Raw genomic sequence first — 27,850 nt, 5'->3', positions numbered from 1 at the left:
TTTTTGGCGGGCTTATTGACAGTGAACCTGTACGCGTAAACTTGCAACGCCTCGTTTGTGTTACTAAACCGTCATGTCAGTTATTAGTAAGAGAAAAAAGTTTATACTCTATTGTACTTCTCGTCAATCGAACCTATAAAAATACATAGGCTGACACATAAGGCGCTTCATGCACATTTTTACACGTATGTGTTTGTGCATGTAGTGAGTGTTTATACGACGTCGCAGTGTGAACAAGAAAGCAAGATCGCATCGATTCTAGCCAAGTGATTATCGTACAAAAATTAATAATTTTAATAATTTAGCGATTGTGTTTGTGTTTGTGTTCGTGTTCGTATGTGCGAGTGCACAGGAAAATGTCCCCGTCCGACGACTCGAAACAATTGAAGAGCTTACGAGAGAACGTCAATTGGGAGATCGAAGGTGAGCGGCTCGCATTCATCCGTCAGGTTATCATTACCGTGATCAGCGATCGGAAGAAACAATTTCCTTACCTGCGGGACATTTTTCGGACCGAAGAGATCGAGCGTCTTCTCTTGGATTCCATCAATAATGATGAATTCACAATTTACGCGTCATGGTCGTTCATCGGCTTCGTGGCTCGCCGCGGCTACAAAGACGAGCTCGGCGTCGAGGAAGACGCGAGCACGAAGCCGTCGTCGAGTCGGCCGACTGCCGATTCTCTGCTGCGAAATTATCATCGAGATACTGAAGAACGAGGATATGTGGCGCGTTTGCCAGGCAGATACGGGACAAAGCTGTTGGCGATGATCATATTTTGCAGTACAGTCAAACCCCGTTATCCGCGGGGGTTCGGTTCCGAAAAAGTACCGCGTATACCGAAACCGCGGATACCGAAGCATTGTTCTAATGGGAAAAGGGGGGTTCGGTTCCTCGTCCAGCTGAAATGTCAATGTACGAAAGAGTAAAACACCTTTTTTCTTATGAAAAATGAAAGTATTTATTTATTTTCGAGTAAAATACTTGGTCAAACTTTTTTGCTTCGCTCTGTGCATCAACTCTTTGTATAAACTTTCATAACATTGCAATGATTTTGTTATATCTTGCTTGAATTGAAGGTTACGAGTCATTATTGGATCATGATTTATGGTTCATTCAATGAGTTTTTCTGCATCAGCTAAAATTTTAATTATGATTTATTTTGCATTGTTCTGCATGTTTCCCCAAAGATTTTGCAGTCTCTCGAGTTTTTTTCTCGTTGTCTGATTGTTCTGATCGAAGACTCGTTGACGTTGAATCTTCTTGCGATTGTAGCAACTTTTTCACCAGATGCCAACGCGTCGAGAATTTTGATCTGTTCGACCAAATTAAGAACTTTTCTATCGCGCTTTTTTTCGATTGAAACTGTTTATTTTTGGTGTTGGACGAGACATAATTAAATAAAAATTAATAAAAAAATTTTTAAATTTGACCGCACAAAATTTTAACCTCCAGAAAAAAACCGCGGATACTGAATTTGGGTCACAAATAGGGGTACTGCGGATACGAAGAATCGCGGATAACGAATCCGCGGATAACGGGGTTTGCCTGTATTTTTTTACGTCATTCGTGTACGAGTACATTGTTTTTTTTTGTTAAAAGCGATCGAGTTTACTTTTTATTCCTTTTTCCAACTCGATGCAACATCGAATGCAAATGCGATCCTATCTTCTCGATTAAATTTTTTACTAGCTCGCACAAGAGAGAGAGAAATAATTCACCAGAGTCAGAGCAAAAAAATAAATCTGCAGCGTTTAAGTTCTTAACTTTATTTATTGCTTATTTACTTTAATAAATACATATTTCGTTTTTCTTTATAAATTAAAATTACTTTATTTACGATAGGATAGTAGTTGTTGTGTTTCTCTCTTTCTTCGATTTCTTTCTTTCTTTTTCGACGACACAGTTTTTTTTCTTTCTTCGAGACGAGTAAAACAATAATAATAACGACGATGATGCTTTCGCAGTGTATGTAATGATAATCGGTGCGAATAATTTCTGCCTCTGGATACGCAGAAGCTGATTTTCTTTTTTCTATCATAACATTCATATTGATATACATATAAGCATGTATGTTACGATACACATAGATGCGCATATATAAACACTTGTCATGAGCTACAATAGTTGTAATATTAATTATAATTATAATTATAATAAGAATAATAATATATATGACGCTTATATCTCACATTCAGAATGTAGAAACTCCCGCATGTACAGTTTTTTCTGTCTTCTCTTTAACTCTCGGTAATAATTGAATGATCATGCATGCATATGAATAAATAAATGTACGATTGCTCTCTCTCTCGATCCCAAAGAAAAAATAGTCGCGATGAAAAAAAGAAAAAATCAAAGAAACATAGATCAGCTTCGTGGGCCCATAAAAGAACGCGCGTGGACTCGGTGAATTTGCGCGCGATTTTTCTCTTCGTTCCATCCTCCGGCTTTTCTTCAAATGATATTAATTGCATTATATATGGTCGTTGTTGCCGCCGTCGACGTACGCGTTGTATGTCAAAGGTAAATTTTTGATTTTTCTTGATCATTGGAGTATATTAATTTCTGTCTCTGTTTCTCTCTCTCTCTCTCTTTTCTCTTCTTTATTTTTTCTCGTCCGAATCTCGCATACGTCGGGCTTACTTTAAGTCTATATAAATATTATAATATTAAAAACGTTTTTTAAACTTTCTTTTTTTACTATATAGTATATCATTGTCATTCTGTATATTTGAAGAAAAGGTCATGGGCTCCTCGCGGACGCGCGTCTTTTATATAGGACCTCAGCATTTACACAAATCCCCATTTGCTTTATCTATTTAACACGTATTTCCCCCTATCTTTAAACATATAATAACGTAATGTTTATGTATAATAAAATCTCTTCATAGCCTCTGGTCGTCCCATAGATATTTGAAAAAAATTTTTTCCCCTCGATTTCCCCCCACGTGGCAAGGTATCATATAATTAATATCGTATAAATTGTAAAGTGGGTGATAATAGATAACATTCATTATTATTATGATAACGTAACGTATTTCCTTTTATTAAAAATTCAACGATATAATGCAAATAAATATATATTTTATATTTATATTATATGTTTTGGATGAAATTCTGCTCTCGCGTGCTTACATTTTTTCTCATTTTTTCTATTCTCTTTGGGCGATATCCTCGCACGATAATGGCGGACCGCTCCCCCGCTCCTCCTCACAAAAAAGAGCAACTTCGGGAGGAGCGCGGAATGAGCCGCATTATCCTTCCGATCGAAACGTCTCGTTTTTCTTTTTAATTCTCTGTATAATATGTGTAATTTCATATTTTTCCATTTTTTTTTATAATATCGTTCAACAATTGGTAATGGTCTAATGATAAGTAATAATAAGTATAATTATAATAAATAATAGTAGTAATAATAATAATAACAAATGTGTATTAACGCGACATTGATGGAGGATTATTGAATTCGATGAATTATGGACTTCTGCGTGTGTGGCATGTGGTGTGAAAACAATCATTACATAAAGTAGTCTAAAAATTATTAAAATTTTACGTATTTCATAAATGTGTAGTGCTTGGTGCGATATTCCGTCATCATCTTCATAAATAAACATTATAGTTTTTTTCTTTTTTTTTTTTATATATCCTTTTCGATCGGTATGCAAATGTAATAATCCTTATCATTATTATTTTTTTTTTTTTTGTAAATATTTGCTTCTTTATGGATGTGTGAGATGATGAGACTGCGACGACGTTATATTATACGCATTGACGCTTAAATTATTATATATACTCTCATTCTTAAAATATTATTTAATAAATAACACTCGAGATGTTGGGGCGAGTTTGTTTTTTTTTCACTCTCTTCTCTTTCCTTTTTTACTTGGCGTTATCGATGGCTCGGTTACAGATCTGAGTCAGGCATGAGGTCGAACCTTGGTGGGAATGCGGAACCATCGAACTGGGGTTTGTTCATCGCTCGGTGTGGCTGCAAAAATCGAACGAGTTTTTCATTAGTCGTTGAGTCGTGAGAGAACAAAGTTGAGACAATGATAATTATTATTACGGCGAGACAAACAATCAAAGAAATTATATGTACTCTCGTGTAAAAACGAGATTGTTCATGTAGACATATATAATTATTTATATAGAGGTGCTCTTGATAAGTCACGTTGATAATATTTGTTGAAATTATTTACACGATGGTGAGTTGCGAGGGTGCGTATGTATCTCATGTCTATTTGTAAACATTTTTAGTGAGAGTTAATCAGAGTAATCACAAAATTTTCGTTGTTGGTACGTTGATGACTTTTTTGTGATCATATAATCGTCGAGAAATGAGAAAGGAGAGTCCAATGTCCGTTTGTAAATATTGCGCTCTTGACAATGAGAGTATTTCAGAATGAATGTCCAATGAGGGGCACAATAATGATTCGCTTTTGTTACGACTAGGTTTTGTAAAAAAAAACTCAATGATAGTTAACGGTGATACAAACACGTAGTATCAGATACGTTTTTTGATCGGTGACACATAATAGAAAAATAAACACAATCGTGTATTGGAATGATCGGTCAACACTTAACAGATAGTACAACAGATATATATAAAAGTGTTTTATGACAAAAAAAAGCTCATACGTAGCGAGCTTTTTCGGAGCTTTTTTGTAATTTTAATCATGGGCTTGATCACAATTAGATCGGGGGTACGAGATAGAGATAGAGAGTCGTGCGATACCAATGAGAACTTACATGAACCGGGGCGCGGCCCTTTTATTCTGATTTGCGGGCTTGTGCCTTTTGTCCGGCGGGACCGGCGGGCTATAATACACAAATGGGACACATAAATGAGAGATGTCTACTCGGCTGCTTTTATCGTGTATACAATACATAAAAATATGATAAGAAGTTTATGCTATGTCTTTGATTCTCGATATTAAAACGTTCATAATCGAAGTGGGAGCGAAATATATTTTTTTTTGATTCTCGAGTACGAATGAGGCGATCGTCACATAATATAAAAAATGAGAGTAATAATACAACACGACTGATGCACGATCATTTTTTTTGTGTTTCACATTTATCTCCGTCGTCTAACCTGTTCCTCGTCATCGTCGATTTCCTCGAACTCGTCAAAATCAAAGCCCTATATTTTTATATTTATATATAAAACAGCGCGTCGGGGGTGTAAGGTAGAGGTCGCAATCGAACGAAAAAAGAATAGAGAATATTCATTAATCATATAAATAGAGTTGAAAATAAGAAAGATAAAAGAGTTAATCATAATCTAAATTAGGCGTGAGACACTTACCGCTGGGCTGAGTCCACGAGCCGCGCTTCCACCGCGTCCCTTGGTCCGGAACTTGGCGATCGCCTGCTCGGCGAGGTCCGCTCGCTCCTCGGCCTCCTCCAGCTCCTGCTGGGCCTTGCGGAATTTCGCGAGATTCAGGGCGGCGATCTCCTCGGCCTCCTCGATCTGTCGCTTGTACGTCTTGATCTTCTGTTGGAGTTTGTCCACGAGGTCCTGCATGCGCTCGTGATTCTTGCGATCCTCGTCGGCCTGGAACGCCAGCTCCTTGATGCGTCGCTCGCTCTTGCGCAGATTCTTCTGGGCGTCGGCGTGACGTCTCTGCTCGCCGTCGAGCTCGTTCTCGAGCTCGCGCACGCGCTGCTCCAGCTTCTGGATGGCCTTCTTGCCGCCCTTGAGGGCGTTGGCCTCGGCCTCGTCGAGGCGCACCTGGAGCTCCTTGATCTGCGTCTCGAGGGCCTTGCGCAGCTTCTCCTGGTTCTGGGCGTGATCCTGCTCGGCTCTGAGCTCGTCGGCCAATCGGGCGGCGTCGACCATGGCCTTCTTGGCCTTCTCCTCGCTGTTCTTGGCCTCGTTCAGCAGCTCGTCAAGGTCCGAGTGCAGAGTCTGCAGCTCGGCCTCGAGCTTGCGCTTGGCCGCCGAGATGCTGGCGTTCTGGGCGGCGAGCTCGTTCAGCTGCTCGTGCGCGTCGGCGAGCTCCTGCTCGGCCTGTCGGCGGCCACGGTCGGCCTGCTCCAGCAGCTGGCGGCTCTCCTCGAGCTCGTTCTGCAGCGCGTTGGCGCGACGCTCGCTGATGCCCAAGAGCTCGCGCGCCTCGTCGCGGGCTCTCTGCTCCTCCTCGAGGGCGGACTGCACGTCCTTGAGCTGCTGCTGGTAGCGCTTGATGTTCTTCTGGGCCTCGGCGTTGGCCTTGTTGGCGTGGTCGAGGGCGATCTCGAGCTCGTTGATGTCGGCCTCGAGCTTCTTCTTCATGCGCAGTGCCTCGGCCTTGCCCTTGGCCTCGGCCTCGAGCGACGCCTGCATCGAGTCCAGGGCGCGCTGGTGGTTCTTCCTGGTGTTCTCGAACTCCTCCTCCTTCTCGGCGATGCGCCTGTCGATCTCCTGGCGCACCTGGCTCAGCTCCAGCTGGCTTCTCAGCACCTTGTTCTCCTCTTGTTCGAGGGCAGCCTCAGCTTCCTCGAGGGCGGCCTGGAGCTCGTCCTTCTCGGCCTCCAAGCGCTTCCTGGCCTTCTCGATCTCGTGGATGTTGCGTCCACCCTCGCCGATCTGGTCGAGCAGGTCCTTGACCTCGTCGGCCAGATTCTTGTTCTCGCGGCGCACCGCCTCCAGCTGTTCCTGGCTCTCCTCGTAGGCGCCCTTCAGTCTGAACAGCTCGGTGCTGTAGTTGCGGCACTCCTTCTGCGAGGCGTCCAACTCTGCGGCCAGATCGTCGACCTTGAGCTTCCACTCGCCGATGATCTTGTCGAAGGCCTTCTGTTTCTTCTCGGCGGCGTTGGCGATGGCCGTGCAACGGTCGACCTCCAGTTGCAGATCCTCGACCTCGGTGGCCAGGCGCTGCTTGGTCTTCTCCAGGGCGATGACCTTCTGGTTGAGCGACTCGATGGTCTCCTCGGCCTCGGCGAGGCGGCACTGCAGCTTGCGCTTGGCCTCCTCCAGCTCCTCGGCCTTGGCGACACCCTCGCTCTCGTACTTGGTGCGCCACAGCTGTGCCTCGGCATTGGCCTTGCTCAACTGCCTCTGGAGATCGGCCTTGCCCTCGGCCTCCTCCTCCACTTGCTCGCGGATGTTGTCGAGGTCGTGCTCGAGATTGCGGAACTTGCCGAGCAGGGTGGCGCGCTCGCGTCCCTCCTCGTCGGCCAGCCTCTTGGTGTCCTCGAGCTGAGTCGTGAGCGAGATCTTGATCTTCGACAGCTGATTGACCTGAGATTCGGCTTCCTCGAGTTGGCGGAGTAAGTCGCTGTTCTCGATGGAGAGCTTCTTCTTGGCGGCGTCGAAGTCGTTGACGGTGCGCGTCAGCTCCTCGATCTTGCCCTGGGCCTCGTTCAGCTGGTGCTGCAGCTGCTTGGCGATCTTCTCCTGGGCCGCCTGTTCGTCGTAACAACACAAAACGCAGCGATCAGTCAGAATCGTCCGGACGGGCCAGTTGTAACAATGACACACAACGGCAAGTAGAAGCAAAAGCACGAAAAGGATCATGGGTAAAATCGGGTTGAGAGTGATTACGAGGATACAAGAGACAATGGTAATGACGCAGAAGATCGGCAGCGGGTCGACGACGTCGAGCTTCTTGGCTCTCTGCGTTATATTTATTATATATAGCGGTTAGTAGCACGTTGACTGCGCATAGATTGCGTTTATGCAAGCTGTAAATGGGAAAAATTGTTGCGGAATTATACCTTCTCGTTGCTGAGGTGGTCGACCGAGGCGCGCATATCGTTCAGCTCGCTGAAGTACTGCACCTTCTCCTTCTCAATCCTATTAACGGTCGATGGAAAGAAAAATTCGGGTTGGTTAACAAACATGTGGTATAACGTGTGGTATTTTTTAGTCAATAAATGTCGATCGTATTCTTCGGCTGCTTCGGCTAACATCGCGACGAATTGTAAAAAAAAGGGGGGGGGGAATAATCGGAATTAGTGACAAAATAAAAATCGTATAACATAATATGAAAAACGACAAAGGGTAGGTATGAGTATATACACGAACGATCAGGGACACATTCACGTGCGTGTACCTTCTCACGGCAGATTCCGTCGTTGGCCGCCCGAGCATTGTTCAGCTCGACGTGGATGTCGTTGCGGCCCTTTTCGGCCCTACACGAAAAACGATTCGATTAAATATAACAATGACCCATCGTAAGACCAAAAGTACCGAACTCTAACGCGTCTCAACGATTCGATAATTTATTTATTTTTTTTTTTTTTGCGATCCAATGATCTCGTCTATCTCGTTCTCTTACCTAGCCTTGATCTTGTTGAGCTGGTCGATTTGCTCGCCCATCTCGGCGACGGCGTCGTTGTGCTTCTTGCGGAGAATGGCCAGTGCCGACTCGTGCTGGATGTTGGCCTCCTCGAGGTCCCTCCTGAGCTTGCTCAGCTCGGCCTCGCGCTTCTTGTTGAGCTCGATCTGTGCCGAAGTAGCACCACCGGCCTCTTCAAGACGCTCGCCCAACTCCTCGAGCTCGCGTGCGAGATCTGAGCGTTGTTTCTCAGCCTTGGCGCGGGCTTGACGCTCGGCCTCGACCTCCTCCTCGAGCTCCTCGATGCGGGCCTGGAGCTCCTTGACCTGCTTCTGTTGCTTGCCGACGAGCGCCTGCTCGTCCTCGAGCTTGGCCGTCAGCGAGGACAGCTCCTTGTCCTTGCGCTGGATGGTCTGTTCGAGCTCCTTCTTGTTGCGCTCCAAGTCGGCCACGGCCTCCTGGGTGAGCTTCAAGTCGCCCTCGACCTTCCTCTTGGCTTTCTCGACGTCAGCGCTGTTGATTAAAAAAAGAAAAAAAATTTACATGAGCAAACGTCGATCTTCGATCAACTCCAACTTCCAAAAAAAAAAGAATAACCAACCGTGCTTTCTTTTCGCGCTCGAGTGTGTCTTCGAGCTCGTCGAGGGTCTGCTCGAGCTTCAACTTGACCTTGTTCAAGTGGTTGACCTTGTCCTCGGCCGCCTGCAGCTCCTCGGCTGTCTTCTGATTGATCTCGCCCTGGTTCTTCTTCTCCTTGTTCAGCTTGTTGATGAGCTCGTCCTGGTGGGCGATCTCGTCGTTGAGATTGCGAATCTGGTGGTCCTTGGTGGCTTTGTCCTGCTCGGACTTCTGGATGGTGAGCTCCAGATCTTCCAAGTCTTTTTTCAGGCCAGAGATCTCTTGTTCGAGCTTCTTCTTGGTCTGGAAGAGACTGTTGCGAGCCTCCTCTTCTTGTTGGAAGCGGTCGGTGATGTCCTAAATACGGAAGCGTGATATTTCGTAACTACCGTAACTACATAACGATACGTCGATTCACGCCTGGTGATTCTCAAAAATACGATTTGACACTTTGTCAAGTGGCGGCCCAATTAGGACACGACCGTAAAAGGCGCGCCATTAACGATGATATACAGCAGTCGCGAATCAATGGGCATTAATAACGGATAGCGAGTAATAATAATTGTCGCCATTGAGGTCGTGCGCGCACACGCACGACTTATCGACTTTGAACCTTTTCCACGGGAAATTAAAGGCCTCGCGGATCGTTTAATATCGAGAGCACGCGCGTTTTTCAAAAAAGCTCGACTTCGTATGCGACTAATATTAGCCCGATTCGCAAGTGCACATGTGCTGAAGTTCTGCCTGGAGCCAAAATTCGATTCGAAAATGTGTGTACACACATAACGCATAACTGGCGCAAAGGCATTAATTAAAGCTCCTCTCGCCAGCGTCGTCGTCATCGCTTTGATTAATGCGACTTCTTCTGCGCGAGCATATATACAGATAAGTATGCAGGCGTGGATTGGAATTTATCAAAAGTTTTTGCGCAAGCCTGTATGACGAATTGCCGCGCGAGAATCGATGCGCGACAGTGTGCGATCGTCGTCACTGCCAGATATGCGTTTACTCGAGTTGACGAGTGCAGAACACAGCTTGCCTACCCACACATACACACGTGTTGAAGGAAGAGCCGTCGCTTCGACTCTGTCCGCAAGTGCAAATCGACTATTAATAATATTGACCCGAGCAAGTGCAGCGGCAGTAGCAGCGGTGGCTAATTTCGAATGTAACCTGGAATTATTCGCGCGTAGCGATGCGTAAATCCGCGAGTCGACACGAATTTTCACAAGTGCACGCGTACGAGACACGAAGAAAAAAAAAATTGTAAGTATCGAGTTTCGAAATTCCACTCGAGAGATTACGTCACGATAAAAGCTCCAGCCCGCGAGATCTAAATCCGTAAGTCGTGACTAAGTCCCCGGCTGGAGAATGAAAGTGCCATCTAATAATGATCTCGTCGCTTCTTTCACGCGTTTTTTTTTTTTTGACAGATTTAGAACGGCCAAGGGTTACGCGCGATATATATTTAGGAGCGTTGATCGATGAATTCTTGATTTCTTTCTCGATCTTTATTTTTTCGCTCGGAAAAATTACCGCATCGCGTTACAAACGCGTATGGATGTGTGTCGCGCGGGACAGGCGCCACCGCCGACACCGACGTCGACTCGTACTACTGCGCCAGTGATGTATATGCGTATAGGAGATTAACGAGCTCTATTATTACCGCGATTTCCGCCGAGTATAATAAGCATGTGTTTTGCAAATTTTTGCGGGGGATCGTATGCGTGTGTTTGTAATCTTTTTTCCGACGCTGGAAATCCATATTTGCAGTCCCGAGAGGTTTTTGTGGAAACAAACAGCTTCTCGAATTTCTGCGCGAATCTCATTTGTATGTTTTGACTAATAACCCCGCGCGTACATATGTATAATCGGCGCCAATCGATCGGAACGCCAAGTATCATCAACGTTCGCAAGGCTGAAAATAATTGTGCAAGTTCTTTGCAACGTTCCGATTTCGACTCGCGATGTAGGCATATGCATAGATCGACAAAATGACGATTTGCCCAATCGGCGCCTCGAGAATTTTTCCCTCGAGGCCTCTTTCTATCGACACGCGGCGGCCTTTTACGTCGAATAGAGACGGACTTGCACAACTTTTCGGCCGCGGAAATAAAAATTCGACCAGGAAACGAATTCCAATGGCTCGATCATTTGTTGTACAGAAAATTTTCCATCGATAGTTTCGCGATTCGAGCGCGTATAATAACTCTTTTTCTTTTTTTGAGAATCACCATATTAATAGGCCGTGAAATGTAGGAATTTAATAATAAGAAATAAGCTCTTGTACTTACAGCGAGTTGAGATTCGAGATCGGCCTTCTGAGCACCGAGCTTGAGCGCCTTCTCTTGGTACTCGGCGAGGGCTCCCTTCTCGCTGTCGAGACCCTTGAGCAGATGGGTCTTCTCTTCCAGGAGTTTGGTGTTGAGCTCCTCCAATTCGATGCGCATCTTCTCCTCGCGCTCGAAGGCCTCCTGGTACTTTCTCGCCTTCTCCTCCATAGCCTGCAATTCAGCGCTCGCGTCAGCCATGATATCTCTCCGCGTTCACGCACAACAAATTTCCCCAACGAGAGCGAGAGAGAGAAGAGGTATGAAATTTTTTTTTTCCTGTATAGCTTTTGATTCCAAAAAACTATTCGTATCACACCACAAGCACACTTGATTATTTATCGACAGTCTTCGATTGGAATGAACGTGTACAATTGTATTTATTTAATATAAAAACTCGATTAAACTCGCGCACTCGCGGTGTATGGTTCGAAAGGCACAAAAAATTAAAAGATAAAAAAGCTAAACTCGATGTGTAAGGCAATGATTCGTTTGTGAGTTCGTTCGTGAGGTTGATTCGAAGTGAAGTATAAAAAAGAAAAAAATTTAATTTAAAGCACAAATTCTATGGCTGGGCTATTTAATAGCCGCTGCTAAAGTGTCGCGCGCCGCTATCGATAGCCAGTTAAGAACTGCGCTCGACTCGCCGATACCGCGGAACTTTTCTACCCACCCTCCTCCGCTCCACTATACTAACACACGCACGCACAGTCATAGATATTCGCGTTATAATATCGCAATAATCTTCTCACACTCTCGCGCACTTTAATACGATTCCCCACCTCGCTAGCCCGAAAAAGCTCGAAAAAGCTTCGCAACGCGCGAAAAATATTTATAAACCCCCCAATCCTATAAGCGCTTTAAGCGCGATTAAGAGAGTCGCTCTAAAAATAGGTAGGATGTGCTGTGCCCATGGAGAACGGAGAAATTTTTTTTTTTTCAACGGTTCTTTTTCCAGTGCGTGGCTATTAGTTTACGGCCAAGTGCTAATAATAAAAAAAATTTCGACAACAAGCAACATTCCAGCAGCAGAAAAGCTGCTGCGAAACAGTTTGCGAGCCATGGCTTTTTTTTGTAAATATGTATGTGTTTACGGAAAATTGCACTTTTATGGTCGTCGAATATCCGGCGACGATTGATTAATGCCTGCTGAATTGGTTTATTATTAGCAGCCCCCCCCCCCGCGCGCTCGTCTGTAGCGATGAATGAAAAAACTGACTGTCTCGATCGTCAATGATCAGCAGCAGCAGCGGTGAAAAATTTCATACCCGGCGTCTCTCATCGTCATCGTCATTCAACGTCGTCGTCGTCTCAATACTCACAATAAGCTCGTCTTCAATGCGAGTGGCGTTGAGGAGTGGCCTGACCTTCTGCCACAATTTCCACCAGGGCCAGGTGCGCAGCTTGAGGTATCTGCGCAGATTCCTCTGGACGACCTGGAGGGCAAGACGCTGCTCCTGCAGCGCCTTGAAGTCCTTCCTGGCCAGATAACCGCGGGCGTAGGCCTGCATCCAGGACATGATCTTGGACAGACGCTCGTCACGGAACTCCTCCATCTGACCGAGCACTCCGGCGCGGAAGAATACCTATATCGATCGTTCAGTGAACATTGCGTTAGTTTTTGGCATTTCTTTTTTCTGTTGGATTTTTTGACCCCGGCAGTTTGCATCAGATGTGAATCGCGTTATTTTATAAGAGCGCCGCGCGCGCGAGCCAGTTTGATATTTCGTCACGTACAATTTGTCGAGAAATATTTGTGGAAAACATTTTAAACTTTCGAAGCGAGCGATGTTGTGGGTGATTTAACGCCGCGTAGCTTTTCGCGCTCGCGCGCGCGCGTTCCCCGAAGTGCCAAAAATATATATTATCGAAGTAGTTTTGTAAATGCAAGAGTTGTACGAAATCGTTGCACGAACGTAGTTGCTCGACGCTGCAAAAGTTACACAAATCGCGTTGCGGATTTATATTTATACAGAAAAAAAAAAGAAAAATAATAAGGAGCCCGTGCAAACTGCCGTATTTATGTGTACTGTAGCGGTTGTACAGTTTTTTGTTTTACAAAAAAAAACGATTTGTTAGTAGACAAACTTTGGAAAAATACATCGATTTCATGTACGTATTAGAGGTATCGTAAAGCGATGTAAATTTTAGGCATCGAAACGCTTTTAGAAGCCACGGCGAGATATTTGTATATCTGTTACTCAGAGGAAAAAGATTACGGTCGTAACCTTGACATTCTCACTAGAGCGCGAGCGTGAAAAAAAAACATAGCCACGCTTAATCGAGAAGCGCCTCGCCGTGCGTAATTCAAATATCTCGCCGTGTCGTACAGCTTAAATGAGGGGGAAAATGATCTTTTTTCCCTGATAAATGTGTTTTTCTTTTTTGCTGACTCGCTGAAATTCCAATAAGCGTTTGGGATCGTTGGATTTTTTTTTTTAGTCCCCGCGTTTCACACAGTTAAGAAAAAAAAAGACGGGCTATTAGTCACACACAGGTATTCGGTTTGTACTTTGGAATTAACGATCGAATTAGTCGGGTGTCAAAATGAAAAAAAAAAAAAAAATTAAATGCCACGTCACGCAAGCTCGAGAGCTCGCAAGCCGACGACGATGATTTTTCGTCATCGCCACGCGAGTGTGTGTGCGTATTTGTATTAGTGTGCGTGTGTACCTTGGTGGCACCCAGACGGTATTGATCGTCGGGCGCGTATTCCTCGAGCACGATTTGCGCGGCTCTCTTAGGATCCATGCTGTTGGTGATTTTCTTGGCGCACAGAATTTTGTATCTGTTTTTTTTNTTATTTTTTTTTTTTTTTGGTTTTTTTTTTTTTGGTTGGTAAGCAGTGTGTGCGTGCAAAAATGTGTCAGTGCATTCGTGGTGGTCACGTTGGTTGTGGTGTTTCGGACGCACGAATGGAAGAGAAAAAAAAACACGATATCGTTGTTGAATATATGTGTATCGTTGTAAATTTGTTTTGCATGGGACGAAGCATTTGGGTTTTTTTTTCGAGCTGTATCAAATTACAGTGTGAATCAAAAATGAAATATTTCAGTCCAAATACTTCGTCGATTCAATATAAATATATAATCATGTGTAATACATAAATGATTATGTATTATATTAAGGTTCTTAGGTACTACTTGTTTTGAACCTAAATCGTTTTGTGGGTATATAATGTACTCATGCTGTGTATAAATATAAAAAAAATCAATGCATCAATACGAATGTGCAGTCGGGTGGCGAAATCTAATAGCGCATATGAAGTACGTGTATATCGCTCTACCGAAGGTCGTGTCGCTCAAATTGCTATCACACAAACAATTAGAAGGAGGCCCGTCAATTTGGGCTCGTGTGCATACTTGGGATTAATTTACACATATATAACAAAAAAAAAAAAGAAAAAACGTCAAGGCGCATATTTTCGATCTTTGGCGGCTGTGCTGTAGCTGATGAAACAACAAAAAAAAAGAAGAACAACTAAATGGATAGACATGATAAACCGTGCCTTGGTGTGTCCAAGACGGAACTGATCGGGATCTAATCCGGAGCCGTCCAGAATTGCCTCGGCGCATTTCTTTGGATCGCCGCCGGCCTTCTCGCATGCGGCTGGTGCAATGATTTTGTACCTAAAGGGTTGTTGATGTTGGTGGTGGTGATGGATTCACAGAGGCACATAAAATAGAGATAAAGGCCCAAACAACGACAAAAAAAAGTCATATATACGGATTAGTGCTTGGATTCTGGTACTAATTACAGATAATTACTATTAAATTAATCATATTACATTGACTAGACTAATAATTATGCTACGAGGTAACTACGACTAAGATCATAATATACGATTAAATGTGGCTACGTATAAGTGTATCATCTAAATGAAGGTTTCAGAGGGGAGGTGTCACAAAAACTACTACCACCACAATATGACGGGATTCAATGCTAATAATAATTCAAAAATAAGGGTAAACTATAATTCCATTCGGATCCACTGGTGCTGCTTCAGTTCCGCTTCGGTCCGTCATCTCTCAGCTTGCTCCCTCTCTTGTAAATTCGAAATTGGGCAATGACAGAATGAGTTGGATACAAAGTAAATAGAAAATAAATAAATAAATAAATAATAATCGTACGAGGACAATAAACAGGTGTGGTATCAACATAACTACGCTTGCACATTCGCAAATGAATTTTTACGCTCTACGCTATTTATGTATTATAAATAAACCAATCGATGTATACAGCATGTGTGCGCACGTGTTTTTTGCCGTGGCATTGGATCGAAGAGGAAAAAAAAAATAATGATTAAAATCAAGAGCTACGTGCGACGCGATGGTAATTTTTTTCTTTTTTTTTTTAATTATTATTGTCGATTCTAGCGGATGTGTGGTGTTGGCACAATAAAAAAGGGTATTTCAAAATACAGCGAGTGCGAGGATAGAAAAACGTAACTACGCTGATATATAATGACAATCCAGCAACAAAAAAAAAAAAGAAGAGGAAAGTTGGGGGGGTCAATTCAATTTTTTCTAATAATACAATGGCGAAGTATGTGCGAACAGCAACATGATGGGATACGTGTGTAAAAAATCTAAAGTNGGGGGGGGGGGGGGGGGGAGTACAACAAAACGCTAACAATGTATCTCTAAAGGAATGACAATTTGATTAATCTCTATTGAAAGGGGATCTACTCGTTTGATTTGGATGGTTTTTGTTTTACTTTTTAATGTACGAAAGATACTTTTTTTTTTTAAAAACACGCCGTTTGGTTTTTAAATGTTGTTTTAACTACATTGAGGGGAATTGATAGGGGGATTGTTTGTTTCAACTAGCCTTGGTGTGACCAATCCTGTACATGTCCGGATCGAGTTCGCACGAATCGAAGCAGGCCTGAGCGGCTTTCTTGGGGTCGCTCTCGGCGGCCATCGCAGCCGGGGCTAAGATCATGTAACTGCGCGTGTACAACAAACATACGACATGTCAGTCTTCATCTTGTTTTTAGGTCTCAATTTTCATATAAATAATAATAGGTCTTTTGTCTAATCATTACTCTTAACTTATGCTTAAAACTTATGTAAACCTTTTTAACTTCATCGGAGGTTCAAAAATTGCGAAGGGGGAGCGAGCTTACCGTAGCTTGAAATCGGGATAGTTCATCCTGTTGGGGAATCCTTTGCGGCAAATACGGATGCCCTCGAGCACACCGTTACAGGTGAGCTGATGCATGACCAGATGCGAGTCGATCACGCCGGCCTGTTTCATCTCGTTGGGAATGATGCAACGGACGAAGTGAGGCTGGGTGGCCCTCAGAGTGGTCATCAGATTGTTCAGCTGCTCCTTGTAGGACGAGGATACGGTGGAGAAGCCACCGCCCTTCTTACCACGGCCGCCACCGGCGTCCTTGCCGCCGCCGCCGGACTGGCCGGGATGGTCGGCGAAGATCTCGACGAGCAGCTTGTTGCTGGACTTCTTGAACTGGTCGACCACGGTGTCGTTCAACGGGTCCTTGTTCTTTTCCAGCCAGCCGGTGATGTTGTAAGGTACCTGGCGGGGGTAATGGTAACGATCGAGATGAGATAAAATGTTTTTTTTTTTTTTTTTAATGAAAAGATCAATAGAGTCGTCGACGTTTTTGATACTTACGTTACCGGCATAATGGCCAATGGCGAAGTGGGCAGCCACTTGACCTGGCTTGGGTGGCTTGGGCTTCAAGAAGTTGGGACTCTTGCCCAAGTGGTTGCTGTTAAGTTTGTCCTCAAAGGTCTTGTCCGTGGCTTTCGGGAACATAGACTCTTCCTCAAGAATCGACAAGATACCCATGGGCTATTGAGTGAAAAAAAGAGAGAAGAAAAAAAACCACAAGTCAGTCAAGTCCTCTTCGAGTGGACGCAGAGTTAATTTTTTCTTTTTCTTTCAACATTTCGAAGTGCAGCACTTTTTCTTCAAATTTTTTTACATCAAATAAGAATTGCATTGAAAAAAACGATATTTTGCAGTCTACCGAAAGCTGCTCGAAAGATATAAGTTGCCTCTACTTTACATGAAGATATTAAAGTTACTCGGATGATCTCGTCAACAATGAATCTACGTAATAAATATTACTGCCGTGATTTGCAGGTGATCGATTCGATGAATAATAATAATAATAATAACGATATATGTATCAACTTTTTACCGCCGCTAACTTTTAGTGCTTGCTTCGTAAATGATTGTTATATAAAATGTTTGGTCGGTAGCAGTAATTCTCTCGCTAATTTCAACATCTTTAGATAAATACAATGTGTAATTTTACTTTTTTTTTGGTTTACTGATACCGACGTTTGCAAAAGTAAGATTTAACTCTTACTTTTGCAATGATATTGTACTAGATATAATTGAATATTGATAATACTTAAAAGACGTGGATCAACACAAAAAGCGCTCGTATACATAAACATATACATACTTGACAAAATATAGAGACAGATACCATTAAAAAAAAAACGACAAAGAGCAAGCCCAAACGAGGCTAAATAAAACACACGCAAACACACGGAGACATTGAAGTAATGAAAAGTTAAAGAGGCGATGGTTCCTTTGCTGCTTTCTGCTGCTGGCTGCTGCTGTCGAGAGCTTAGTTATAGAATTAAAAGATGATTTTTTTTTAAAGCGTTTTATAGCTCCAGCTGGTCGCGCCTTACCTTCTCGATGAGATCAATGGTAGCTTGCAAATCCATACCAAAATCGATGAAGGTCCACAATATACCCTCACTCTCGTACTCTTCCTGCTCGAGTACGAACATGAAGTGATTGAAATATTGCTGGAGCTTCTCGTTGGTAAAGTTGATGCAGAGCTGCTCAAAGCTATTGAGCTGCACAGCGTGTGAGACCCGTGTCATCCATTTTTTGGTTTGTTTGTTTTTTATTGGACACGTTCGGTCTCGTGGAGGCAGGAGATGCGGATAGATAGATAGAGATAGAGAGCACATTTAGAACACATAGCAGGGGTAAAACGCATTAAGAACAAAAAAATCACATTTAGACAGATAATATTGAGAAAACATTGATTGAAAAATTGGGTATTTTTGAGTTGGGGGGAGATAGATACATTTTTTTTTGTCTATGGATGACGAGTGGATGACGTGAGGAATGGATGATAATTCGTGAAAGAGGGATTGTACGAAAAAAATTTTTGAAATGAATTTAAAAAAAATCTCAAACGATGAATATTATGGTGTTAATGTGAAGGTAAAAAAAACTCATGCTTGTTATGTTAATCGAGTGTGTATCCTGCAATAGGGTTAATAATGCTTGATGTTTTTTTTTGTTAATTTTCGTTTATGTATGTCGCTGCTTGTTGCTTATCGTTGAATCCATTATATCACGTCAGTAAGAGTAATGAATTTTTTTTCGTAAACGGCGGACTCCGATCAGACAGACCGAAGTTTGACCTCTCGGAATCTCGAGTCTCGTTGAGTGTTATACCTTCTCGATCAGGTCAATTGTTTGCTGAAGATCCATGCCAAAGTCAATGAATGTCCATTCAATGCCCTCGCGCTGGTACTCTTCTTGCTCGAGAATGAACATGTGGTGATTGAAGAACTGTTGCAACTTCTCGTTCGTGAAGTTGATGCACAGCTGTTCGAAGCTGTTGAACTGTTGTTGTTGTTGTTGTGTCGTGTCGTGTGCGAGCGCAATTTATGTATTTTTTTTTTTTTTTTTGTATATTGCGAGCATGGAAACAAACAAAAGAAAGAAAGACAGGCAAAACAGCCGTCAGTTAACTGTTTTCTTTGCCAATGATTTTTATGTATGTAAATGTGTGTGTGTAGTTGTGTGCTTAAAACTAATGAGGGTGCTTGACAAGGGAGATGCAATATAGTTGTCTGCAAACTTTTTCATCTCGTGATTTCAAGGTAATTTCGTACATTTTTTTTTCATGAATAAGAAACTTCAGTTTTGGTCTGCTTTTCTGAAGCTCGTACATTCCAAGGGGGGGATGATGTGGGTTCGAAACACGTCTATAAGTGTTTTTATTTCGTTGGAATAACTCACGATCTTACGAACTAGTTTTTCACAATTGCCTATCTGCAATCGTTTTTCATTTTTGTCGTACAGGAATAAGGTATGACAGTTGGGTGACAGGTAGTGAAAAAAGTGACAGATTTTTTTTTGGGGGGCTGGGGGGACCCTAACAATTCTCAATGACGTATCTATGAAAAAAACATGAAGCCATATGAGAGGTGATGAGAAAAAAAGATACTCGTTAAGCGGAGCACTTCTCGCGACGTTCACGCTTTTGTATGCGGACGTCCACAAGTTTTTTTTGTTTTTGGTGGAAGAAAAAAAGCAATCGATCTAATGACTATAAAATAGCTTCTCGGCACAAAAAATCCCATGTCTCTCGGTTTTTTCTGCGGATCCACGTGCATATATCACTGATTTGTTTTTTGTTTTTTTTTTCGCCTTCGACTCATCGGCGCGTTTTTCACGCTCGCTACCTTTTCGATGAGTTCGATACAAGCGGCCAAATCCATTCCGAAATCGATGAAGGACCATTCAATGCCCTCGCGCTGGTACTCTTCTTGCTCAAGCACAAACATGTGATGATTGAAGAACTGCTGCAACTTCTCGTTGGTGAAGTTGATGCAGAGTTGTTCAAAGCCATTGAACTGTTTGTTTGTTTCGCAGTGAGATTTTTCAAGCGGGGTGTATACGGAAAAAAAACAATGGAACAGAATGAAAAGTAATGAGAGATTCGTTAGGCACCAGTCGCATGAAAATTTTATGTTTTTCTTTCATGTCTGAGTATTATTTTTTTTTTCTCGGGCCTAACGACGTTTTGGTTCGGTGTGATTCCGTACGGGGTATCATTCCCATATACGAGCAATCTATATCTGCATTTTCGACGATGAAATGACTGCTGGATCGAAAAAGATAAGAGAGAGAGAGAGTGAGAGAGAAGGTGGGTGAAGCTTGAAAATGAAAAAATTTCCATGATCGAGGATAATGGATGATTGAGAAAAGGGTGAAAGAGGGTTTATACAAACACAGGGTCAAAACACAAATGAATATAGCTTCGACGATCGTGTATCAGCCGATAACGATCATCATTGTGACGTGGATCCATAAAGTATCGCAAATCCGGAGGGTCAACGTAGACAGACCCTTTGAAAGGTTTTTGTTTTCATGTCTGATGAGCAATTCTGCCGTATGATGGAGTACATATCAAAAAGCCGGGGTTAACCAATTCTCCATGGTACCAATGAATTCGTTTGTTTTTTGTTCGTTCATCTCAAAAGCCTCAAAATTCAAGGAAAAAAAATCGAAGCGTTTCGGGTTCGTTTTTTCTTTTTTCTCCGTAACAATAGCTTTTTTTTTTTGGTTGACCACAATCAATTTCTTCGTTCGGATTGTGTTTGTCTCTCAGTACCTTCTCGATGAGCTCGATACAAGCCAACAGATCCATGCCGAAATCAATGAACTCCCAATGGATGCCCTCGCGCTGATACTCCTCTTGCTCGAGCACGAACATGTGATGATTGAAGAATTGTTGCAATTTCTCGTTGGTGAAATTGATACAAAGCTGTTCGAACCCGTTATACTGCGGGTTTTTGGTTTCGGTTTTTTTGCGTCACAACAACGATTTTTTTTGCACGGGGATTCGTGGATCAGCAAGAAATAAAGACATAATTTCGATATAATTTCATTGCTGCATTGGATAAATTAAATCATGCTTGAATTTTGGTGGTTGATATTTTGTGGTTGATGTTGATGTTCTGAAGACGTTTGTTTTTTATGTTTCTGTGGTTGATGATGAAATATTTGGAGCCTCAGATTTTCGGATTGGAAAGAACGTGCGGAAACGTCACTTAAATAACTAACCAGGTCTCGATGTGGTAAAGGGTAAATCGAACACATAAAACGAAGGATTGTTGATGATGGTTGAAACAAAACAGGGAGAAAACGGATATTATGTTTTTTGTTTGTTTTGACACATAGACGGACACCAGGACAGACACTTAATAGACACATATAATAATGTATATAAAAAATTGAATGGAAACAGTGAACGATCACTTTTTGCTTCTGACGATACAATTGGCACATTTTTTTTGGTTAGATACGAACGAGAGCCATTTGGGCGTATGGCGACAACGTAGAGCCGTGTTCTCAAGAGGCTTTGATTTACGTTGATAATTTTTTTTTCTGTGTGTATTTACAACATTGCCCGATTAGTGTTTGTTTTTTTTTTTTAAAACGACAGATATGGTACCAAAATTGTCTTAATACGAGGAACCAATCTGATCTGTTTTTTTGTTTTGTTTTAGGCTTTTTAGCTTGCGAGCAGGTCGACGGCATTGTTCAAAGCACGTCAGGTTCACCTTCTCGATGAGCTCGATACACGCGAGTAGGTCCATGCCAAAGTCAATGAAGGACCACTCGATGCCCTCTCTCGTGTACTCCTCTTGTTCGAGGACAAACATGTGATGGTTGAAGAACTGTTGGAGCTTCTCATTGGTGAAGTTGATACAGAGCTGCTCGAAGCTGTTAAACTGTTCGAGGAGCGCACAGGAGATGACACCGGAAATAAGGTCAGTTTCTTTACTGATTTGCTCAGATGGGGGATTTTTTTTTCTTTTCTTTTTTACGATCGACGTGTCTGCTTTGATCTCTCGTTTGCGAGATTTTTTTTTTTTTTTTGTTTAAAAAAAAATTTTCATTTCATCAGGGATACACCCGTGAATGATCTCCAAGGTTTCACCTTTGAGTGCGAGGAAACAGGTCGATGAGATGATATAATTGCTAAGCTGACGTTTCTGTCGTTTGTGGTCAGTTTTGGATGCTTAGGTCGAGAAATTACAAATTTTACTACAAATATGGATACAAAAATGATCAAAGAGGTGTTCACGATTTTACTTTTATCTACTTCATCTCGTTAAATGAAATGATTGTCTTAAAGTCTAAATTTAATCACAACATCAATCAAAGTCTATCGTTTCTGTGCCTGATATGGGAGTACATCGGGAAATGATGAAAGGGTCACAAAAAGGGTAACACGTGTTTTGTTGTGATAGTTGTTTTTTTTTTCAATTGTGGTGAGAGGGGGGGNGTGGGGGGGGGGGGGGGTCAAAAAACAAACTGTACCTTTTACCGTTGCGATCGTTCTCGTTTAAATGGTCCGTTTAAAACTTACTTAACATCGACTCGAGTTTCTCGAAGTTGAATTTATTTTCGACTTTGAAACTATAATGGATGAATCAATTCATAAAATTCAGAAGGGGGGTTCAAAACGGGATATTTTAAAACAATATGCTGCTAATGAATTGTAAAAAGGGTTCACAAACGAATCAGTTACAACTGACTTTCTTATATCTGAAAACTATATGTTTTTCTATGATGATTCGGAATGCAAAAGTAAAAAAAAAAAGAAGAAAAAAAAAGAAAAGATCATTTTTTTCGGGGTATTGCACAAAAGAAACTGTAGAAAATCAACGGGGTTCAAAACGAAAGTCTCTCTAAAGGGGGAGCGGGGGTCTTTGTGGCTCTACCTTCTCGATAAGTTCGATACAAGCGAGCAAGTCCATTCCGAAATCAATGAACGCCCAATTGATACCCTCTTTCTTGTACTCCTCTTGCTCGAGGACGAACATGTGATGGTTGAAGAACTGTTGCAACTTCTCATTGGTGAAGTTGATGCAAAGTTGCTCGAAGCCGTTGTACTAAGGTTTTTTTGGTTTTCATAGGCACGATATTTTTTTTTTACTCTTTGAGTCTATTTGCAATTATTTTATTTGAAGAAAGGGGGTGTAGTGGTGAAGGGGGGAGGCTTGATGATGCGATTGGAGATCTCTGATTGGGTATTTTTTTTTTATATATGGACGATGTGATGCAGACGTTTCCTTGAATGACTAATTGAAGTGTTTTTTTTCGTTGAGGGGGGCTGTGGGGGTTTTCACCAGCGTACGAAATTCAAACTCTCTTTGAACTATTTTTTCACATTGATATTCAAGTTTGATTTTCGACGCGTGGTTAATTTCGTGTTTCCGATCTGATCGTTCATTCAAAAAATTAAAATACAAAATTTCGACAAGTTACTCTTATAAAAAGCGATCGAATCGAAAAACGAACGATGTCGTGTAAAGATTTTTTGTAGTTGGTTTTCTGGGTTTCGTGTAGACTACTCACGTCGAAGATCTCAAAACCGGCGATATCCAGTACACCGATGAAGTGCTGACGCTTCTGCTTGGTGTCTAGGGTCTCGTTACACTTCTTGACCAGCCACTTGAATATCCTGTCGAACATGGCCTTGGACATGGCACCGACGGAGTAGGACACCTGGTCCTTGTTACGACCCTGGGTGACGAACTCGTTACCGACCTTGATTCTTGGTTTCAGCAAGTTCTTGTACATGTCTTGGCAGTCGATACCGAGAAGCTTGGCTACGCGCTCACCCTCCTGCGTTCGTGGAATAGGACGACATTCGATTAAAGAGTTTTGTAAATTTTATTGGTAATAATAATCATACGTTTCGGTGGATTTACTAACCTCTGTACCGTCGGCCTCAGCCTGCTCTTCGCGACCACGTTGCTTGAACTTCATGCCACCCATGTGCATGACAGCGGCGGTGATCTTGTAGATGTCGTCCTTCTCCTCCTGGGTGAAACCCAAGACGTCGAAGGCTTTCTGTTTTTCGAGAGGGGATAAAGTATCGTTAGAGACCCGTTTATGCACAATTTTTCTTATGACCTCCGATGCAGAGACGATAAAAGTTTTTCACTTTTCGATTTATTTTTTTGACAACTCATCCTTTTATCGCCTCCCAGAGAGGTACCGGTACAAATCAAAATGATAAAGTGTGATACAAAAAAAAATATGACATAGCAAGACAGGTCACACTTTGAGGTGTAACGAAAGACACACACACACACACACACAGGAAGCCAAGAAAAAATACAGTACAAGTGCGACAAGTTCGAAGCTGCGAGACATTTTTCAAGCCGAGACAGTGTACATATTTACGCAAAGCTATAAACGCTCTTTTGTACAAGAAGCAAAGCATCGAAGCAGAGTGTAAGCGATTTTCTTTTTATCATAAATAGTACATAGATATAATGATAGCAAAGTGAAGGAAGAAAAAAAAATTGAAGTATAGAAAAAAGAAAATAATAAATAAGCGATGGTTTCTCTGTGAACCTATTTATTTTTTCGGCCGACGAACCGTCACTTCTCAATTTTGCCTTGTGCTGAGAAAGTTCGATCGTTTTTTTTTTTACTTTCTGTCATAAATAAAACGTGCTTGTACTCTGAAAATTCATTTCATGGTCATGTGATCAATCCTTTTTTTGTCTCATAACGTTGGTAATATCATTCACAACTTCAGGGAAAATTCGTTGGTGGGGTGGAAAGTCATAGAGAGATACTCGACGATAGTCCAATTTTAAGAACAGAATTTGTGTCAATTGAAAACGACTATCGTGGAGTTCTTCAGGTTGAATTTCAAAAGGGATGAAATCGAAGGTGAAAAAAAAATCAGATCAAGAAAAGTATCTCATCAAAATTGGAAAATTGAACTGGTCATATATCAATTAGAAAAAAAAAGAAATAAATAGTGATTGAGGACAAGTAAAACAAGTGCCGTGAAAAATTTTAAAATAAAAAATCGAAATAACGTGCTTGTGAAAAAAAAGGAGTTGCATTGAACGTCGAAATGTTCAAGATTCTGAGAGTCTGGTACTTATTCAAACATGTCGTTGAATATGGAAGTTTCTTTTTGTTTTCTTTCATATAAAAAAAAGCAAAAGAAATAGAAAAATTGTCTCGTATCTAAGATTCTAGTATTTGAATCAATGGAAGGTATTCATCATTTTTTTTTTCAAGGATAAAACAGATCACTCGTTTGTGATTGGTTTGAGAGTAAAATTATATAAAAAAAAAACGAGGGTAAAAAAGTCTGGATCTGGTCATTTCTTTTTTTTCTCTTTTGGGTGGAGGGGGTTTGTTGGGGAACAGGACTTACATCCGTAAGACCCATTTCTTCGTTGTCATCGATACCCGGAATAGTGATCTTTCCCTGGGATACGTTGTAATAGTCGTAAATGTTGTTCGATAAGAAACACATCTCTGCGGGGAAAAAGAGTTCAAGCACAATTAAAAAAAAAGAATGAAAGAAGAGTAATCAGTCTTGCTTACAAATAAATAGACAATACAAATTATTTTTTTTTTTACGGTCCTTGGAAATCTTCCGCTTATACGTGACAACCTGAAGATTAGCTGAATTCGTATACATAACAAGCGTATAACAGCTGCGATATTTGTTGTTGTTGTTGTTGTTGTTGTTGTGTGCGTATGTGATTGGTGAGTTTGGCTCTGCTCTCGTTCAATTTATACTTTATCTCTTCGAAAACAAAAAAGATGAAAGAGGAAAAAAATTGCAACGAGAAGCTTTCGCCAAACTCGGTGTCGCGTGTATAAGATGTATCGTGACGTAGTGTTTATATATTAGTGTGCTAAAAACGTACATGACGTATTCACATATAAAGTCGGGGAGCGGGACCTGCATTTGTATATATAAAACATAATTTTCAGTAAAATCCACCTGTCACATGAAAATCTATTTTCTGCGAAACATATTTTTGTAACAAATCTTTTATGGGTTTGACAATTTTGAAAATCAATCAAATTAACGCCTTTTGTCTCAACGATATACACCCCCTTCCCCGATTTATATACACTCCGATAGCCGCTCCCGCCCCCCAATCTCTGCGGGCAATTATATAAATATATGGCTTGCGATATATATAATAATAAAAAATAACAATAATGTGAGCTCGCTCGCGATTAAACGTGCTTTGAAACAAAACTTTATGTAATCTCATTTAATGAGATATTTTTAAACACTCATCGGGCAGATTCGACCAGAGAGAAAAGCTCTCGAGCGACGGAGAGCGATGACTCCGCGGGGTGTCATTGACACTCGCGTCGACGAGCGAGCTTTTCTCAATGCAGCCGAGCCGATGATCGTCGTCGCATTTTCAAAGATCTCATTTTATAAATGTTTTATTTTAATAAATTTTTTTTTTGGCAAGCTTTAATTTTTTGCGAAGAACAATTAATCTCTTTCAATAAAACGTCTGTTTTTTTATATGAGTACATTTAGAACAATTTTGCAGTATATCTTTTAATTATTGATTTGTTTTTTTTTTTTAAATTTAACTCGAAAAAAAGATAAAACACGAGAAAAGAGCGTGAATGTAATAGAAAAAAAAAGAAACAAAATTATGACTCAATACAACGTTATACTGCACATAGACAATTAAAAATCGAACAAATAAACAATGAAAACTATACGATCACAAGTTGCTTTTTTTTTTTTTAAAGGAAGCGGTTTATCGGTGAAAATCGGAGGTGGGGTTATACGTTGAAGGGGTTGATTTGATTTGTTGTTTTTTTTTTGTTTGGCGTTTCGCTTTAGAATATCATTTTTTGATCAAAAATAAATTAAATTAATTTTTTTTTTTATGTAAAAAATTAATCATAAATAATAATAAAATAGCTTTTCATGTATTATGACATAGAGGACTTACGTCCGTGTCTTCCATTGATAGGGTGTCGTTGACCCCGGGAATTCTCGTTTTACCCTGGTTAATGAAGCCGTAGTCACCGATGCGGTTGCTCAGTAACGTCAATTCTGTATTTTTTTTTTTTGTTGGTCGTAATTGTGCACAGATGCGTTCGAGTTAATGCATATACGTATAAATATGTAGACGTGTATAGCGTGCGTACACACTCAGACACACACATGGCAAAATCGTATAAATATAAACTCGATAAACGAGGCCAGCGAGCAAATGTGTGCTGCCCTGCGTTTGTGCCATTCAAAAACGAGCAGCTCGTGAAATTCACGAGTGCCTGTGTGCATGTGTGTGTGTGTGTGTGTGCGCACTTATACACATACATTATACGAATTCGTATATAACATCGAGGCAAATGCATAGAAGAGAGATGCGGAGAGTCGAGAAAACGGTCAGACGTCGCGACGGACGAGAAATGGAGCACTCGTAATACATTTCTGACAGAGTGAAATAAATAAATAAATGAATCTCGTCCATCGCGACTCGTCGAGTCTTTTTTTTTATATATTGTTCATCGGTGGAGTGTATAGTACCTGTTTTCTGAAAGTTGTGGTTGTTTTTTTAGAATAAGTAATACTTGCATAACTTAAAATAGTAATAAAGAGGGATATATAAACTAAATATCTAACTAAACATATAATAGTCTAAACTAAACATAGAGCTAATAAGATATAAAGATACAAAAAAAAGAGAAGTTTATAAGTAAGATAGAAAAAGATGCATGAAGGTGAAAATTGGCTGCTGCGGCTGTAAGGCTTTTAGGATACATATAATATAAATAGTGAATTCCAAAAAAAATTAGAGCTATATATACAAGCGAGAGTAATCGTGAATTATAATATATAAATGAATGTATACAACAAAAAATACATAAGATTTTCGATCGTATTTACAACAGTTGATGTGAATAATAAAAGAGATAGATAGAGAGAGAGATAGAAATAAAAAAAGTAAAGGAAATTTGTAATAGACGAGAGACGATGATATAAACATTATTAATGACAGACAACAGACATGATACGCACAC

At 41.4% G+C, this 27,850-nt stretch overlaps 1 protein-coding gene across 50 annotated transcripts in view; it reads right to left on the bottom strand.

The window, feature by feature from the left end:
* Positions 1-3,619: 3,619 nt before the first annotated feature.
* LOC106655557 (myosin heavy chain, muscle) overlaps positions 3,620-27,850 on the bottom strand; it is a 35,858-nt gene continuing 11,627 nt past the window's right edge. For 4 of the 50 annotated variants that reach the window (XM_023459789.1, XM_023459788.1, XM_014375992.2 and 1 more), the window contains 14 exons: positions 23,738-23,875; positions 23,378-23,647; positions 20,622-20,792; positions 16,853-17,032; positions 16,341-16,753; positions 14,721-14,841; positions 12,535-12,798; positions 11,177-11,386; positions 8,866-9,239; positions 8,265-8,777; positions 7,702-7,780; positions 5,309-7,390; positions 5,096-5,143; positions 3,620-3,988 (listed from right to left, as the gene is read on the bottom strand). In XM_023459789.1, coding sequence (XP_023315557.1) covers positions 3,905-3,988; positions 5,096-5,143; positions 5,309-7,390; positions 7,702-7,780; positions 8,265-8,777; positions 8,866-9,239; positions 11,177-11,386; positions 12,535-12,798; positions 14,721-14,841; positions 16,341-16,753; positions 16,853-17,032; positions 20,622-20,792; positions 23,378-23,647; positions 23,738-23,875 — 4,947 coding nt within the window. In that variant the 3' untranslated portion in view covers positions 3,620-3,904. Of the gene's footprint in view, positions 3,989-4,749; positions 4,819-5,095; positions 5,144-5,308; positions 7,391-7,701; positions 7,781-8,039; positions 8,119-8,264; positions 8,778-8,865; positions 9,240-11,176; positions 11,387-12,534; positions 12,799-13,885; positions 14,001-14,720; positions 14,842-16,042; positions 16,161-16,340; positions 16,754-16,852; positions 17,033-17,889; positions 18,061-18,673; positions 18,845-19,689; positions 19,861-20,621; positions 20,793-21,573; positions 21,745-22,740; positions 22,912-23,377; positions 23,648-23,737; positions 23,876-25,208; positions 25,313-27,850 lie in introns of all 50 variants that reach the window. The other 46 variants (XM_023459799.1, XM_014376001.2, XM_023459790.1 and 43 more) reach the window with 37 other exon arrangements.

Source organism: Trichogramma pretiosum, unplaced genomic scaffold (genome assembly GCF_000599845.2).
Source record: "Trichogramma pretiosum strain Unisexual culture from Peru unplaced genomic scaffold, Tpre_2.0 scaffold120, whole genome shotgun sequence".
In the NCBI taxonomy this organism is placed as follows: domain Eukaryota; kingdom Metazoa; phylum Arthropoda; class Insecta; order Hymenoptera; family Trichogrammatidae; genus Trichogramma; species Trichogramma pretiosum.
This window is presented reverse-complemented; position numbering and strand designations above follow the sequence as displayed.